Source organism: Equus asinus, chromosome 5 (genome assembly GCF_041296235.1).
Source record: "Equus asinus isolate D_3611 breed Donkey chromosome 5, EquAss-T2T_v2, whole genome shotgun sequence".
Taxonomy (NCBI): domain Eukaryota; kingdom Metazoa; phylum Chordata; class Mammalia; order Perissodactyla; family Equidae; genus Equus; species Equus asinus.
Genome location: NC_091794.1, coordinates 14,309,626 through 14,326,629, shown reverse-complemented (window position 1 = coordinate 14,326,629; position 17,004 = coordinate 14,309,626). Strand labels below are relative to the sequence as shown.

The 17,004-nt window shown below is 40.0% G+C and overlaps 1 protein-coding gene across 46 annotated transcripts in view; it reads right to left on the bottom strand.

The window, feature by feature from the left end:
• The window catches only part of PHLDB2 (pleckstrin homology like domain family B member 2), a 223,074-nt gene that overhangs the window by 86,013 nt on the left and 120,057 nt on the right, over window positions 1-17,004 (bottom strand). For all 46 annotated transcript variants that reach the window (XM_044771614.2, XM_070508793.1, XM_044771606.2 and 43 more), the window contains one exon: window positions 6,876-8,224. In XM_044771614.2, coding sequence (XP_044627549.1) covers window positions 6,876-8,224 — 1,349 coding nt within the window. The remainder of the gene's footprint in view (window positions 1-6,875; window positions 8,225-17,004) is intronic.

Genomic DNA, 17,004 nt, shown 5'->3' with positions numbered 1-17,004 from the left:
TCAGCTTACAAAAATCAGTTGCATTTCTATACTCTAATAACAGACTCACAGAAAGAGAACTCAAGAATACTATTCCATTTACAATCACAACAAAGAGAATAAAATATATAGGAATAAATTTAACCAAGGATGTGAAAGACCTATACAATGAAAACTATAAGACATCATTGAAAGAAATCAATGATGATATAAAGAAATGGAAAGCTATTCCCTGTACACAATTGGAAGAATAAACATAGCTAAAATGTCCATACTATTTAAAGCAATCTACAGATTCAATGCAATCCTAATCAGAATCCCAATGACATTCTTCACAGAAACATAACAAAGAATCCTAAAATTCATATGGAACAAGAAAAGACCACAAACAGCTAAAGGAAACCTGACAAAAAAAGAACAAAGCTTCAGGCATCACAATCCCTGACTTCAAAATATACTACAAAGCTATAGTAACCAAAACAGCATGCATGGTACTGGTACAAAAACAGACATACAGATCAATGGAACAGAACTGAAAGCTCAGAAATAAAACCACACGTATATGGACAGCTAATCTTTGATAAAGGAGCTAAGAAGATAAATGGAGAAAGGAAAGCCTCTTCAATAAATGGTCTTGGCAAAACTGGACAGCTACATGTGAAAGACTGAAAGTACACCATTATTTTTCGCCATACACAAAAATTAACTCAAAATGGATCAAAGACTTGAAGGTAAGACATGACACCGTAAAACTCCTAGAAGAAAACAGAGGCAGTACATTCTTTCACATCAGTCTTAGAAGGATCTTTTTCAATACGTGTCTACTTGGGTAAGGGAAACAAAAGAAAAAATAAACAAATGGGACTTCATCAGACTAAAGAGCTTCTGCAAGCCAAAGGAAACCAGGAACAAAACGAAAAGACAACCCAACAACTGGGAGAAAATATTTGCAAATCATATATCTGACAAGGGGTTAATATCAAAAATATATAAACAACTCATACAATGCAACAAGAACAAAACAAACAACCCGATCAAAAAATAGGCAGAGGATATGACCAGACATTTTTCCAAAGAAGATATAGAGATGGCCAACAGGCACATGAAAAGATGTTCAACATCACTAATCATCAGGGAAATGCAAATCAAAACTACAATGAGATATCACCTTATACCTGTTAAAATGGCTATAATTACCAAGACAAACAAAACAAATATTGGAGAGGATGTGGAGAAAAGGGAACCCTCATACACTGCTGGTGGGAATGCAAACTAGTGCAGCCACTATGGAAAACAGTATGGAGATTTCTCAAAAAATTAAAAATAGAAATACCATACGACCCAGCTATTCCACTACTGTGTAGTTATCCAAAGAATTTGAAATCAACAATTCAAAGAGACTTATGTACCCCTATGTTTATTACAGCATTTTCCCATTAGCCAAGACATGGAAACAACCCACGTGCCTATGGACTGATGAATGGATAAAGAAGATGTGGTGTATACATACAATGGAATACTACTTAGCCGTAATACAAGACAAAATCATCCCATTTGCAACAACATGGATAGAATTTGAGGGTATTATGTTAAGCGAAACAAGCCAGACAGAGAAAGACAAATACTATATGATTTCACTCATATGTAGAAGATCAACAGACACATGGACAAAGAGAACAGATTAGTGGTTACCAGAGGGGAAAGGAGTTGGGGGTAGGAATAATGGGCAACAGGGCACATATATATGGTGACAAATAATAACGTACAACTGAAATTTCACAATGTTATAAACTATCATGACCTCAATAAAATTTTTAAAAATAAGAAAAAAAGCAAGACTTGGCAGCTGAGAGGAAGACAAACGATAAAAAACTATACATCTCAAATAGCACAGCAGTTGGAAGCTATTCAATGTAGGCTCAAAGTGAATTATTATACCTCATTAATAGGTCCTTGGAGGTTGATAATTAGAGTTCACTCTTTAACACTCAATATAATTACCTTGAGTTTTCAAATAAAGATTGAACAAAAAAAAACATCCAGATGAAACACTGGTATAATCACAAGCTAAGCTAAAACTTAGTGCAGGAATTATGCTTAGTGAACCAGCTTTATCTTGCTTGGTTTCCTAATTAATGAATTCAATAAATCCTTGGCATCTATTCATTCCACATAAGTATTAGAGTTGCGTTTATTTTTTGAAAATTATGCTTTGACAATTTGGAGGTCCCAGTGGACCCAGCCTGTAGAGTCAATTAGGCTGCATGGCTCATGAAGTGTTCTCAGGGGCTGGAAGTCCAGGCACAGCTTTCCTTGGCTCCTGGACTGCATCCCAAATGGGAGGAGAATTTCACCCTCACTGACTCGCCATCCTCTGGAGTTTTTGTTTTCCTACTCTCTGCTCACACTTTTGTTTCTGATCCTTGGCCACGTTTGGTCAGGGTTTTGGTCTGCACACAATCAACAGTTACCCCCACTGGTGGCAGCAATGACTGGGAATCTGGTTTTATGGTCCAACACTTGGTGACCTGTCAGGTAGAACTGGAATCTAGCCATGATCAGGCGACAGATGACTGAGCATTTGTTTGTTGTTGTTTTGTTTGTTTATTGTTTTTCTATTTGTAAGCCCAAATCAGGACCATATTTTGGGCCCAGGGGAAATGCAACCAGTCTTTTGAGATCCGGAACGGTGAGATTTTGCGTTCCAGTGTTTGCTCTCGATCTGCAGCTGAAGCTGTAGAACTTGTCCTCTAAGTTCTTTATCTGTCTGTCTCTGCACCTGAGAAAAAATTCCCTGCGTGTAGGTGAAATATTTTCCTTACTCCTGAGGATAATAATAAATTAAAATAAAGGACCTCTGTTCTGGCCTATAGAGACTAATAAGCAGCTAAATAAATCTAACATACCCAAAATTCCAAGAAAATAAAATGAAATTTTAATAATTTAAATGTGTTCTTGTTTTAAGAAAAAGACCTTTCTTAGAAAAACCACTGACTTTAGAAGCACTTTTTTACCTTAGAAAACAAGTTCACACGATTAAAGTGAAGCCTTACACAAATCAGACTGATTTGACAATTTAGTTTAAAAGCTGTATCTCTTGGCCTTCTTTTGTCAGTGTACAGTATAATATAAGTGCAATTTCATTTTTTAAATAAGTTTGGATTTGCTTTATCCCTAAAGAGATTAGCTTACCTGAACTTCTTAAATGCTTTATATTAGTCTACTGAAAAGATAAGCTAAGATTACTTCCACACAATATTTAAGACTCAGAAAAATATAAAATTTGTGCTCAACTAAACTGAATTATAATTGTGACAAACCTTTTTATAGCAGTAGTAATTATATTCTGTGATGTGTCAGCTTAAACATAATTTCCAATATCTGTAAGTATTTTTGTCTTAAAATGTCTGGTTGTTCCAGAATGTGAAGGAAGACCATGAAGAACAAAAGTTGATAGAAACTTTAAAAATTGTAGGTTTGTAGAAAGGGAGCTTTATTTGACTTGGTTTATAGTACTTGCAAATAAAGTCTATAAAGATGTAATAAAATGTTAAAATTTTTGCAAAGTTTGCAAAACTTTGATGGGTTTATTTATGAAGTATTTTTTTAATGTAATGCATGACAAGTACCCTATTAATGTAAAACTAAAATGCAATTATCTCTATTGAAACGACAGACTGATCCTGGAGAAATCAGCCTGTGGTTACAAGAGGTAGTAAAAGGTGGGTTTTCGATATAATCTGCCCAGAGAGCAGCATTTTAGTATCTCACAAGAGTAAATTTCTGTGCCTTGTGCTAACTGGGATATATCCTTGCACACTCAAAGTGACAGAAAAAAGTTCCTCACTTCTGAATGATTTAAGATTTCTTGTTTATTATAAAATAATCTATTGTCACTTTATTAGGTAACCAAACTGCAAACATTCATTGCTCTCAGGCATCCACAATCCCATCTTACTCAAGAGATGAAATCTCTGATTAATATTTGATTTTGCCTTCCCAGGATTAGACCCTAAATTCAGGGAAAAAAAAAAAATTCCAAGATCTCTTTTATACCTGAACTATCTTAAGCTTTCCCAGAGGACCCCTGGGCAAGCACAAGGATTTGTTCATTAACCTTACAAACAGAAAGATGATAGAATAACTAGGTTTTTTTTGCCATGCCCCTTATTTATAAATAGCTCAACACTATCAAGAATTGCATAGGAAGATTTGTCAAATCAAATGAGAGGTTCAGCCTTCCCTAGGCTAATTTTGAACATGTAAAATATTATAACATAAATAAAGTTCAGAGATTGCCTACTTTAGAGAAAGGCCCTGGGTATACGCCAATGTCGTCACTCTGTAACACGTTCTTACCCTCAGGGGAAACTCTGATCAAATAAGACCGATGTCTCTGGTCCTGATAGAAGATTTTAACTCTCCTTCTTGCTGATACTGTTTGTCAAATTAACTACAGATTAACCACAGACACTTACTCTTATCCTCACCAAGCAGTCTCTGCTTTCCTCTCATGCCTACTACCGAAAGACTCTACTCAAGTTTATATAGACTAGAATGTGCCCTTAACAAAGGAAGACAGTCTCAGAGCCTGGAGGATAGAACTTCACCAGGCACTCTTCAAAGAACAGACTTGCGGGGAGAGGCTTCGTAGCTGCCATTATGTAGACAAGCATGAGACCATCTCAGGCAGCTAAATCAGATTTTCAGGATTTCTTTTATTCCAGACACAGATGACTTCATGAAATCAAATTAATGATCCAAGATGCAGAGGACTAAGAATTAATTACATAGAAACTGATACCAGAAATGTACTTTCTAAATGAAGATATGTGTTTTGGAAAACTATTGGCATTATTTTTAATGTCCTATTTTCCGATGGGAAAAACCTTTTAGTGTTCACCTTGATCTATCTCTAACTCTCACTTTAGTTAACTCTGATTTTGCAAACTAAATGGAACATTTTTTTAATGGTAACTTGTTCTGCTTGGTCCCTCAGAATTCAGAAAGAAATATTTTTCCTGTGACTTTACTTTTTAATGGCAATAACATTATTTGCACAGGCTCAATAAGAATCTGTCCTCCCTTTTACTGGGATGTAATCAGACAAACAGACTACAGAACAGAGGCCAAACCTAGAGTATCATATTTAAAAATAAGCCTTATTTCATCAGCTATGACAAACCTATTACTAAGGTAAAAGGGTTATAACTTCATATTTGGAGCCAGCACTCACAAAGTTCTCCCAAGAAGTTGAACTAGGACCTGTCTGTGGCTTTTGGAGCACTGACCTTACGAGCAGTAAGGTAGGTCACTTTTTGGATTGCCAGGAAGCTTAGCAGATTTGGGGAAACTAGAGGAAAGAGAAAGTCACCAACACTTATAGGTGCTGGTGTTGAAAGATGAAACCCGGTAGAGATGAATTTCTTGAGTTTGGTTTCCTATCCTTGGAACAGAAGAGTAAATAAGAGCATTTAAGGAAGATCTCTGGGGTAATAGAAGCCACTGAAAATGCTCTCCTAGATTTCTTACTAAGTCATCACATAGAAGTTAATTCTCTGACTTTATTTAACAATAGTTCAGCACAGTATAGTGCTAGATGCGCTACCCACACTCAAAAAGGCTTTTATATGCTAATTCAAACTTCTCCACCTATGTCAGTGAATCAAGCCCAAATACAATGGGTTTCTGTGACCATGAAAAATCTTCGGAGATTATTTATGATAACAAAGGGAGCTGCCATACTGGAGCACTGTCTAACAGACCCATCCAAGGAATTTCCAGTTCTCTAGGGGTATGCACATTAATTCACTATTACTGATTAGGATATTTGGAAACTCTGTAAGGATAGGCATTAACTTATCAAAACCTATGAGTCATGCAAATGATTCTTTTTCCAAAATTTCAAACAAATTTTGTCCTGTATAAATGCAAATGACTTCTGTTCATTATGATCCAAAGGTTACAATTTTGTTGTCCTGTAGGGCATTAACTCTTTGGGTATGTAACTCAGAAATCTTACTCTAGCATACTTTCTTTTACTAACTAAAATACTTTTGATACTCCTATAGTTTGGTAAATCAGCTTTACTCTCCTGCTGATTCCCTCATTAAAGAAAGCATTAATCATTAATCATTAATGAATTCAAACAATCTCTGACATGAATTCATCCTAAAAAAAACCCCTAAGCTTAAAAGAGAATAGAAAAATGTGGCATCCATTAGTGGCCCTCTCATGTTTCCTCCTTTCTTATTATTGTCAATATTTTCCACAATAACCATAAATCCATTTTAATTAGAAAAAGATAACTCAATAAATTTTGTGAGTATATGTGGTTTGGAGTCACTGTATGTACTAAGACATGGCTGAAGGGAATGTGGCATGGGTATAAAGTGCAGAAAAAAGGTTGAGCACCATTGAAGCAACCTTTCCACTTTCTAGACAACTTGGTGTACAGAAAGATTCGCTGCCTAATTCCTGAAGAGCAGTGATTTCACTGATTCTTTCCATCAGACTATGCAAATTTGATGATATAAATAATACAAATCAGTGCTTCCTCATAGTCTTAAAGAAAAAGTCTGTAAGACATAAGAAATTCAGTAAAATTCACAACTACCTTTGTTAGGTTTATTAAGAATTTACACTTGTGAGAAATCACAAGTATAAAGTTGCAGAGCAACTTAACATAACATTAGGCACATGTTGGCCTTCAAAATCCCCACTCGTAACTAATAATAGTGATCTGGCAAGAGGAAGGACAGCAAGACAAAACCTAGGAAGGGACACTAGTGGCTGGTGCACATGGAAATTCTACACGCCCACATATATCCTTGGAGTTAAGTCTCCAAGAAGCTGTTCAATAAAACAGAGAGGTCAAGTTGGATGAAGAAGATTACCAGTCGCTCCATCTCCTGCTCCCTGAGTCTCTCCTCCCTCTGTCGCCGGTGATAATCCATCAGGTCCTCGCGTCCTGAAATGGAGCTAATGCTGCTTTTCCGTTCGCGAAGGACAGGCTGGGGAGTTCCTGAGGCCTGTCTGAGGCTGTCCAAATCTGCATCATCAAACTCGACAGATCCACAAGAGAAGTTCCTCCTGGCTGCAAACATTCTGTCCGGCTCTCCAGGAGGAAGTGAATGACCTGAGCTGGTCCCTGAGTAGGGAGCCCTATCAAGGTCATCAGAGGTACAGGAGGAGGTGGAGGCCAGAAGCATCTTCCGAGCCACTCGAGGACTGGCAGGGACGCTGAGGGTGGAACTTACATAAGGACTGCCCTCAGACGCAGAGGTTTTATAGGGTAAAGCCCCTGAGCTCAAAGAAGAAAAAGTCAGGTAATTGTCGTTGTCTATTACGCTATGAGGTAGATCCTTTTCGCCTAGTTTTGTTCGTTTGGAACTGCCCAGAGAGTTTCTGGGAGGCAAGCTGAGAGGCGTCAGCTGGTTCTCCGTGGCCCTGTGCAACCTGGGGAGAGATCGGCTATAGGCTCCCATGTGACTCAGGCTGCTGCCCGAATACTTCCTGGTTCTGACACCGATGTTTTCAGGTGCCAGCTCCTTGTGTCTGGTCAACTTGGGCTGAAGCATCAGGTTGTCCTGGATGCTCATCTTCCTGGCTTGCTTTGGGCTTGAAGGCATGCTTGCGGCCCCTGACCTGCTGCTGGGAGAGGGGCCAGTGTCACTCAGGGAGCTGCCATTCCACATGGCCAGGAGCGAGCCAGACACTTTTCGGCCTTCCAGCCCTCCGAGAAAGTAGACATTGTCGTGGGATTTATTCCTTGAGCTGTATTTGGAATAGGGGGGCTTCTCTGAGAGCCTCAAGGGCCTTTCACTGTCCCGGCCAGTATAAGGATCAAAGTCTGCTCTCCCGAGTGGATATCCACTGAGGGAGGGTGAAGTGCTGAGTAAAGGAGTGGGAGGTTTCATGGAAATATTTTTGTCAGTTCCATCACAAGAGAACTGCTTGTTTCCCTGGATTTTGGCCAAGGAGGGGCTACTTCTGACACTGGTTCCCAAAGGAGAAGGGCTTCTCTTAGCAGGCACGGGTTGTGAGAGAGTTAAATAGGAGCCAGAATAGTCTCCGTTGGCTTTAAATCTCAGACTGGAAGAATATTTCTTTGGGCTCAGGCTCTCCATCATGTTTTCGGAATCGTTCTCCAGGGAATTCGCCACAAAGTCTGCCTCTAAGCTACCATTCTGTAAATCCAGCTGCTTTTGCATGTGGCTATGCTCTGCCATAATCTTGTTGGAATCTGTAAAGGAAAATAAAGAGAAAGTTTTACTTAACAAAGAAAACTTTAAAAAACCAATCACTTGTCAGCCTACATGTGAACAAATAGCCTTGCAGCAGGGCCTAATGTAATTAACAAATGCAAACTCTGTTTTAGTCATAAACCTGGTAAAATTGTACTGCAAAATGAAGAAGAATAAAGATCACTTGTTTGGGATTTTTTTTGTACAAAAGAAAAATAACCCAAGAGGACATCAATGATATTTGAAAGGAACAAATCTCTACCCAAGTACAGGTGCAGGATTAAGCTGGTACACAAAAAAGACAATTTCCCTTTAGTGTTCTAGTCCTGGCAAACCACCTGCTTCCTGAGTACCTTGCAAACACCCAAAGGGGGAATGTAATGCCTATTCCTTTAGATGTCTCTGCTAGAATCATTAACTAAAGTCCTGAGGAAACAAAATTCACATTCTGACAGAGAAAGAAAATTTTATGTTAGACAATGATCAATAACATGAGGGTTAGAATATGGATCTTTAAAAGGGGAATTCCCTATGAGAGTTACATTCTCAACAAAAAGACTTAAAGCTCCTGCGACCATCAGAAAAAGGCAGGTAATCATAGAGGAAAGAATGTTCCCCAAATTGCTGCCATATCAGGGTCAGAGTGCAGTATTTAAAAACCTGAAACCGACGTATCCTTCAAATTCCCGGGTATCCCAAATACATCATGTTCACCCTTGATCTCAAACTCTCTGGTCTCGTGGAAACCCCTTTCTCCCTCTTTTGTACTCATCTGAACCCACCCAACCTTCATGGCTCAGATTAGGACTCTATCTTCCATGATGAAAACATTTTTAAAAATGTATGCACCCATAAGAATATGTTTTGGACCCTGGTTTGAACATTAACTTAAAGAACTAAAGTTTCAGTCGATGAAAATGTCTTTTAATTACAAATTATCACAGCAAATGAGAAGGTTTATATTTATAACTGATAAAAACGTTTTCTTTAGATTATCATTAAAGCGAAAACACACTTCAAACATTCTCACTGAACTCATGCACTGCTAAGACTGTCCTCCACCTCCTCAGGCTCCTCAGGCACTAGTGATTACATCTCTGGTCTGTGCATAAGCAGCGTCACTTATGGTTAGGAATCAGTTTCATAACATGCCTGTATCTGTAACTAGGGCACAAGTTTATGGAAGAAGGTTATGTCCAGTATTTCTATTTTATCTCCATCCTCTCCTGACTCCCACTGTCCTACAGGTGAGACATTCAAAGGACACAAGTTTTCAATCACAGCCTTCCCCACTCCCTCCCAGCCACAGATTAAGGATCTTCACCTTGTTTGCTCAGCCTCACAGACTTCCTGGGAAAATTCAGGCAGCCTTCTTATCCACAGCGTGGGGCCAAGAAACAGTCTGGCTGCTCAAATCCTACGGATTGGGCTGAGTAGCTATCAACCCGTAAAGCTGCAGCTTCCTCAGATCAGCTCTGCCCTGGGGAACCCTCCATTGCAGAGCCCTGCCCTGATGGATAAAAGCAGCATTTATCTTCTGAAGTGGACCTCAAAAAAAATTAAGGCTCTCCGTTGAAATTGGCCCCCAGCTGGGATCTGTCCTGCCATTTGGCTCTTGCCAGGTCTTTCATTCCTCAAGGATGATGCCCTGAGGAATCTTATCTCTACCCTCTCTTATCCCTCTCGGCATTGGTCTACCACCACCAATTCTGACTTTGACAGCAACAAAGCCCAGTTTGAGACATATCTCGCCATGCTCCCTTGGAGGACTGAAACCAAGATAACCTCTAGTCTTGGTCCATTCTATTCTCAGCTAACTTCATCTCGGGTTGATTTCCCATACTGAAATTCCAGCAAACCTGGGCCAATTCCCTCAAGTAAAATATTTCTGAATTGAGGAAACAAGGAAAGAGGTGGATCCTGAGGACATTACAATGTTATTCATTATAGAGGAGAGAACACCCTAAATGCCCCAACAATTGGGAAAAATTAAGCTACTTCATAGGAATGAACATTACACAACCATTCGAAATCACATTTTGCAGTATGTTTTATAGCAGAAAAAGTACAATCATACAATGTTAAGTAAATTGTAAAAACCATGTATACATTGTAGTTTTCTTATACAGTCATGCATCGCTTAATGACGGGGACACAAGTTCTGAGAAATGCATCGTTTGGCGATTTCGTCAGTGTGGGAACATCATAGAGTGTACTTACACAAACCTAGATGGTACAGCCTGCCACACACCTAGGCTATACGGTACTATTCTTATGGGACCACCTTCGTATACGAGGTCCGTCATTTACCAAAATGTCAGCACACAGCACAGGACTGTATACACACGACGCATACACAGATTACACACTGACGCTCAGGCCAAAATCCTGCAAGCTATCCTTGATCTCCTCTATCACTATCACCTCTATCCTACCATCTCCATCACTCCTCTATCACCTCTTTCCTCATTTTATCCATCAACAAATCCTATCAACACTGTCCTTTAAACACATCGTCAATATGATCATTGGTTACCATTTCCACTGCTACCTCCTTATTACAAGCCAATATCTTCTCTTGCCTTGTCTGTCTATATGTCTTTTCTACAATAAGAACAATAACAATGGGCAGGGGGTCCTGTTATAAACACAGGCTACCCACCGGGCATGACCTGGCGTCCTTTCCTTATGGCAACCAGTTCTCTTGGTGGAAATCTGGCCCCATTTCCAAGGAAGCCACCTCCTTTCCCAACTTTATCAGGGTCATTTGGTTCAAATTCATCACCCCTCCTTGCCGGTGCTTGTGACACAAGCATGGCTTCTTTTCCAAGAGGGATGAATCCCATTGGCACAGGTGCACTTTTTGGGTTTTTTTGTTTTTTTTAAACAAGAGAAAAACAGTTTATTAGCACCTTCAGTGCACATCACATGGGAAAAACCTAAACGAGAAGTAACTCAAAACGGCTCAGAATTCCACCTTCTACGGCATCTTCAACAAGGATAGTAAAGTTGTAGAGAAACGACAGGACCAAGGAGAGCAGTTTTAGGCTTCCAAGGTTGGCAAATTGCGGGAACGGAAATATATGAGAGGAAAGTAATGGAGTAAGATTTGTTTGCAGATTAAAGAAGAATAGAATAGAATGATAAGAAATGACATCAAAAAAGTTAGCAGTGGTTTTATCTGGGTGGTATCACCAGGGATTTTTAACTCACATCTTCCTTACTAGTTTGTATTTTCCACATTTTATACAACGTATTTGGGTTGCTTTGACAATTAGGGAAAAACAAAACACTCGGCGTAAAATATTATAATACAATCTGTAGCAATACTTCATTTTTAAGTGGATTAGACTCTCATTTTTCCTTGGATCTTGCCCAATTTTCATGCCAGATATTAACTCTTCCAAAAACGATTATTTTAAAGAACTTCTTGGTCAGACTCACTTAATATGTAATCATTTGAAGACTGCAGCATTTTTCCAACTCTTCTAAATGACTCAGGCAAAAATGTTAATTATGCAAATGTACCCATTCCATACTTTATGCATCTGAAAAACCACAAAATCAAACATAACACCTTCCCTAATATGAATAAAGTGAACAGGGTGATTACAATGAGTCTCCAGATGTTTGCTGAACATAACTTAGACAATAATATCAGTATTCTCATTTTTTAAAAAATGTAGTTACTAGAATATTTCATTATTTGAAGTAGTTCGGCTTATTGTATAGAAAAAGAAAATTAAAATCCCAACTGGTAGTTTTAAGTACTTCATTCATTAACTAGGTCTTAAGTGCCCAGCACGTATCAGACATTGACTCAGCAGGCATGTGTTGTTCGCTAATATTCCTGTTCTCTTCCTTTCAGAATCATAGCAGTGTTGTTCTTCCCCTATGACATTAGGTGTGGCTGTGTCTCTTGCTTTGATCAGTGAAATACGAGAGAAAGTGAAATGTCAGTTCCAAGCTGAAACACGAAGAGCCGGAGCATGTTCACCACTTCCATGCCCCGCTAAGGTGACCAGCGCACATCCAAGTTTTTGGAGACTTCACGAGCCTGCACCCCCTCAATGAGGGCACCATGGAACAGGGCCCTTGCCAACCCAAAGCTGTCTGAAGCCACTGAGATTTAGGAGTTGTCTATTACCATGAAGATGTTAATCTTCATTAAGTACCCAGCATAAACCAGGCTTTGAGCTGGGCAGTGGGCAGCGTGTGGTCAAAGGCACTATTTCCTGCCTTTACACAGCTTACAGGGGAAAGAGAAAGATGCACATATGAACAAATGCTACACAGGGAGACACATGCCTTCCTAGAGGACTGATTGACGGATTGGTAAAGGAGCATGGAAGGGGACTAACCCAGTGAGAGTGGTAGCCTGAGGAAGTTGTGGTAGAAACAAATGACAATGAAATTAAGTTTCATTGAAGGAAAGGGAATTTGATGGATATTATCCAATGGTACCATAAAGCCACTTCTACAGCTAAAATGCTGTGATTTTAAGGGTATGGACAAAATCCCAAGCCCATCTGAAGTCTCCCTACTGGTATATCCAGCGAACATGCCGTCTCATACAGAACAATTAACCAAAATTGTGCAGGAAAAAGCAACGGTTATTTTCTGTGTCACGGTCCTTAAAAATCTAAGATGTAACTCTCCTTGGATGAACTGTATTTAATCATCACATATTTCTCACTCATAGTTATCTAAACCCTTTCCTATCTCCACGACCATGTAAGATACGCCCTCTGGGCCCAAGCCCTATGCCAACCCTGAAAGTGGTTTAAATTGGACAGCGATCGTCCAACCATTTAGGATATTTTAGACCAGGATACAAAAGGACATCCATAAGTGAGATGCTAGAACAGAAAAGAAAAGAATTAAAGCCAGTTAGTGGGGAAGTCTTTGGTTTTACGATAATGTATACAAAATCAAAAACAGAACTCAAGTTAGATAGAACAGGCATTCCCACAATGCAGAGGCAGCAACCCAGAAAGCAAGCCCGAGCAGATGCGACTACACAGAAGCCAAAGCTAAGCACTAAGCCCAAACCCCACATGTTAAATATTTACTCTAACGGTACAGAACTAAAGCTTAACATCTGATGTCAGAGGATACCTAAAAGTTTAATTTTTGACTCAGCAGTATAAGATATTGATGTCCTCTTAAAGGATAAAATGTATTAATATATTTGAACCTGTTTGCAGCTGCAAAAGCTATTTAATCATCCAAGTGAAATATCACCAAACTCAGGTCCCTCTTTATTTGGGCAAATAAAACAAGAATATCAAACTGCTACGGGTTTCTTACTACTCTACAGGGTGGCAACACACACTTTTCTGAAAAATCAAAAAGCCTAATGACTGAAGCAGTTTGGTTGGCCAAACAAAATACAACACCAAAATATTCCAAAGAATCATTGGCTGAAAGAAGATCAGCTTTACATACTCCAGGGGACGGACAAGCAGGACATTTGCAAACAATAAACCACATCTAAGAAACAGCCATGCAACATTTCTTCACCACACATATTTGTAGAGGAAATAGGGTTTACAGATGATTTGAATGGAAGGGCAGTCCAGAGAATATTTAAAGGGATATTCACGTCTGGTACCCCAATTTTTCAGTTCAATCTTATTAGGTCTGTTAAGGATGTGTAAAAGGTTATATATTTAAAGATTCATCATCAAGTACAAATGTGGAATTCACTCATTTTCCTGAAGCTTAGTTACCTGCCGTTAACTGAATGCATATGTGTACCTGTCTCAACTTGATATCTCGTAATCCCACGAATCAATTCAACTCAAAAGATAGAGAATAAGGGGGCCAGCCCCGTCGCCAAGTGGTTAAGTTCGCACGCTCCGCTTCAGCAGCCCAGGGTTTCACCTGTTCAGATCCTGGGCATGGACATGACACTGCTCATCAAGCCATGCTGAGGTGGTGTCCCACGTAGCAGAACTAGAAGGACCTGGACCTACAATATACAACTAAGTACTGGGGTGCTTTGGGAAGAAGAAGAAGAAGGAAAAAAAAAGATTGGCAACAGATGTTAGCTCAGGTGCCAATCTTTAAAAAAAAAAAAAGATGGAGAATCAGCCACACAGGTGGACTTTCTCACCACAGGAGTGACAGTAATGGCTGTTGGTACCTCCCTCCTTCCAGAGTATTCTTTTCATTGCAGGTGAGCTTACAAGAGTGGAGGCCTCCAAACGGGAAAAGCATAGGGAAATGCAGAACAGTGAGTAAGCAGCAATGTACGGTGAATGAGGATGAGAGTGTAGGCAAGGCGAGCAGAGGCGGGAGGGTAGAGAAGACAATGGAAGAGTCTGGGTTTAATTCCCCAGCAACCAGGCAGGGAGTGATGTGATGGAGCACTGCAGACAGAACGCATCAGAGACCACAGCTGTGTTTAGGAAAAGAAAGCAGAAGAGCTAGGCTGGTGGGAGGTGACAGCAACACCACAAGAGGTGTTGCCAAAGTGACAAACAAGAGCAAGGGCAGTGGGGAGAGAGATCTGTGTTCACATGTGTAAGAGAGGAGGCGAGGAAGACTCCAGGGTTTCCAGCCTGGCTTCTCGGTCTACACTGTTGTGTTTATTTTGAGTTTCCTGTACATTTTATGTAAACAAAAAAGAAGTCTCAGTGAAATTATAAAATCACTGCATTATGTTATTGTGAAAGCAAAACAGTCCCAGGGGCTTTAATGGCTCCATATATTACACACGTAGCTCCGGAACGGGTCTGGAGAAGGGAAGACGGCATCTGGTGCCCATCTGAGAGAAAAGACAACAGCGGGAAGTCCAAACAGGAAAGAAGTTAATGTGTGTTGAAATGCAGGGGCTTACTCTCCAATCCATAAATTTAATCCCCCCAGAGCTCTTGTTATTTTATCACCTGAAATGTACATCATCTTATTGTTAATTAGAAAATGCCAGAAGTCATGAAGAGATCTCCAAAGGACACCATGGAAAGGCACAGTACTTTTTCCCTAGAGAAGAAAATTACTTAAAAAACTAATCTCAAGGATCATGTTTAAAAGTTTCTTTGTAGATTCTTTTCTCTTTGGCACAATACTGGCATCTGTTTTAAAACATAATTCTCCAGCTCCGTTTATACCAAATAACACAGTGAAGCTGGTCCCATTCAAACTATGTCACCAACAGTGAATTTACAGCACTGTGACTGTCACAGCTGCAGTGATCTTGGTTTCAAGACAATGAAAACATACCCAGGCAGTAAAGTTTTAAAAAACAAACAAATTAAAATGAAGTGTTTGCTGTGTTGTGTTGTGTTGGAGGAGAAGGGCCTAAAATCTGGCTTATACAAACGCAGTCTTCCAGGTAATTTATACCAACAGAGTTTGGAGGAGTCCTAAATTATACAGCACATTACTTCTTGTTTGACATTGCCATGCACAGACCGTTCCTTGGATCACCCAATACAGCAGGAATTAATCAGAGGGGACTGCAAGAGCAAGGGATAGGAAAGTAGAAATCATTTCATATTGCTGGGGAAAGGCGAGGGACGTAGATTATAGAAGCAAATTCAGGAAAAATGTTCTCAGAAAAAAAAAAATCAGGAGAGTATAGGTTTAAATTTCCGCTTTATAATAAAGTCTGAGTCTCAACCCTCTCCCGCAAGGGCCCTTAGAGATGAGCTGCTGGCTCTGGGAGCATATTTCCTCGCAGACAGTGGTGGACGCCTGGAGTTCAAAGCTCTCCCAGAACACTGGTGGTCCACGGGCCGGTCTCTTTCAGCACTGATGTTTACGCTACGGCAGTGTTGGAAATAAAGCATGTACTGACGACATGTAATTGAATTCAGACACCAGCTTAGAGTGGTCCCTCAGAAGCAGGGCCATCATGGGAGGGCATTTCTGCAGCGACCAATAGCAGCAGAAGGGGCCTGAGGGGAAGCTTTTAGAGGACGGAAAGGGAAAAACTAAAAAATCTATTTCAGCCCCAAATTCCAAGCTTCAGAATGGAGAACAATGGACACAAAACCTCCCTCTTTTCCCACGAACCCCAACATGAAAACATGATGAAGAGGGGGGCTAATTAGAAGCTTCAGGAACAACCACATCCTTCTCTAGCAATATTCTCATTTCAGAAATCCAAAAGCAGCCTATTTTCCCCCTCCTCCATCATCCAAACACCATCCTTAGTAAACCCTCAGTGTTCTCAACTCTCCCTCTGCAAACATACTCTCCTTTTTCACCAATGTTTTGTTTCATCACTAAATCCTCCTCGGCCTCCTCCATCTCTGCAAACAAGCCTCACCTCTCCACACGGCCCCACGCCCATCAGCAAACACCTCCTCCTAGCAGATATTCCCAGATCCTCTCTCCTTCAAACATCACCTGCCACACACAGTTTCTGCAAGTATCCCCAAACCTGGACCTTCCCATTGTCTCAACGCCCATCTCCCTAGAAGCTTCCTGTCTCTCCCTCACTCATCCCGGCTTTCTAAACTCTGTTTCTTGAAACTCTTCCACCACACTCAGGATTTTATATCCCAGTATAGAGAAGGAAAAAAACCTCTGTTAGTAGACATAGTAACCCTATTGTTCTTTTTGCAAATAAACGGCAGCAAAGGGATTCCCACTCCTCCTGCCTTGCACCATGTTTTTCGTCATTTAAAGGTCTGCCTGTTTGAACAAAATAATTATTATCCACTAGCTACACGCAGGTAAGTTGATAATCTCCAAGGACTATATTTTCATCTCTCCAAAAGATCCAAAAAGAGCAGTTCCACAGGAATAAATGTATTTTCATGGCAGA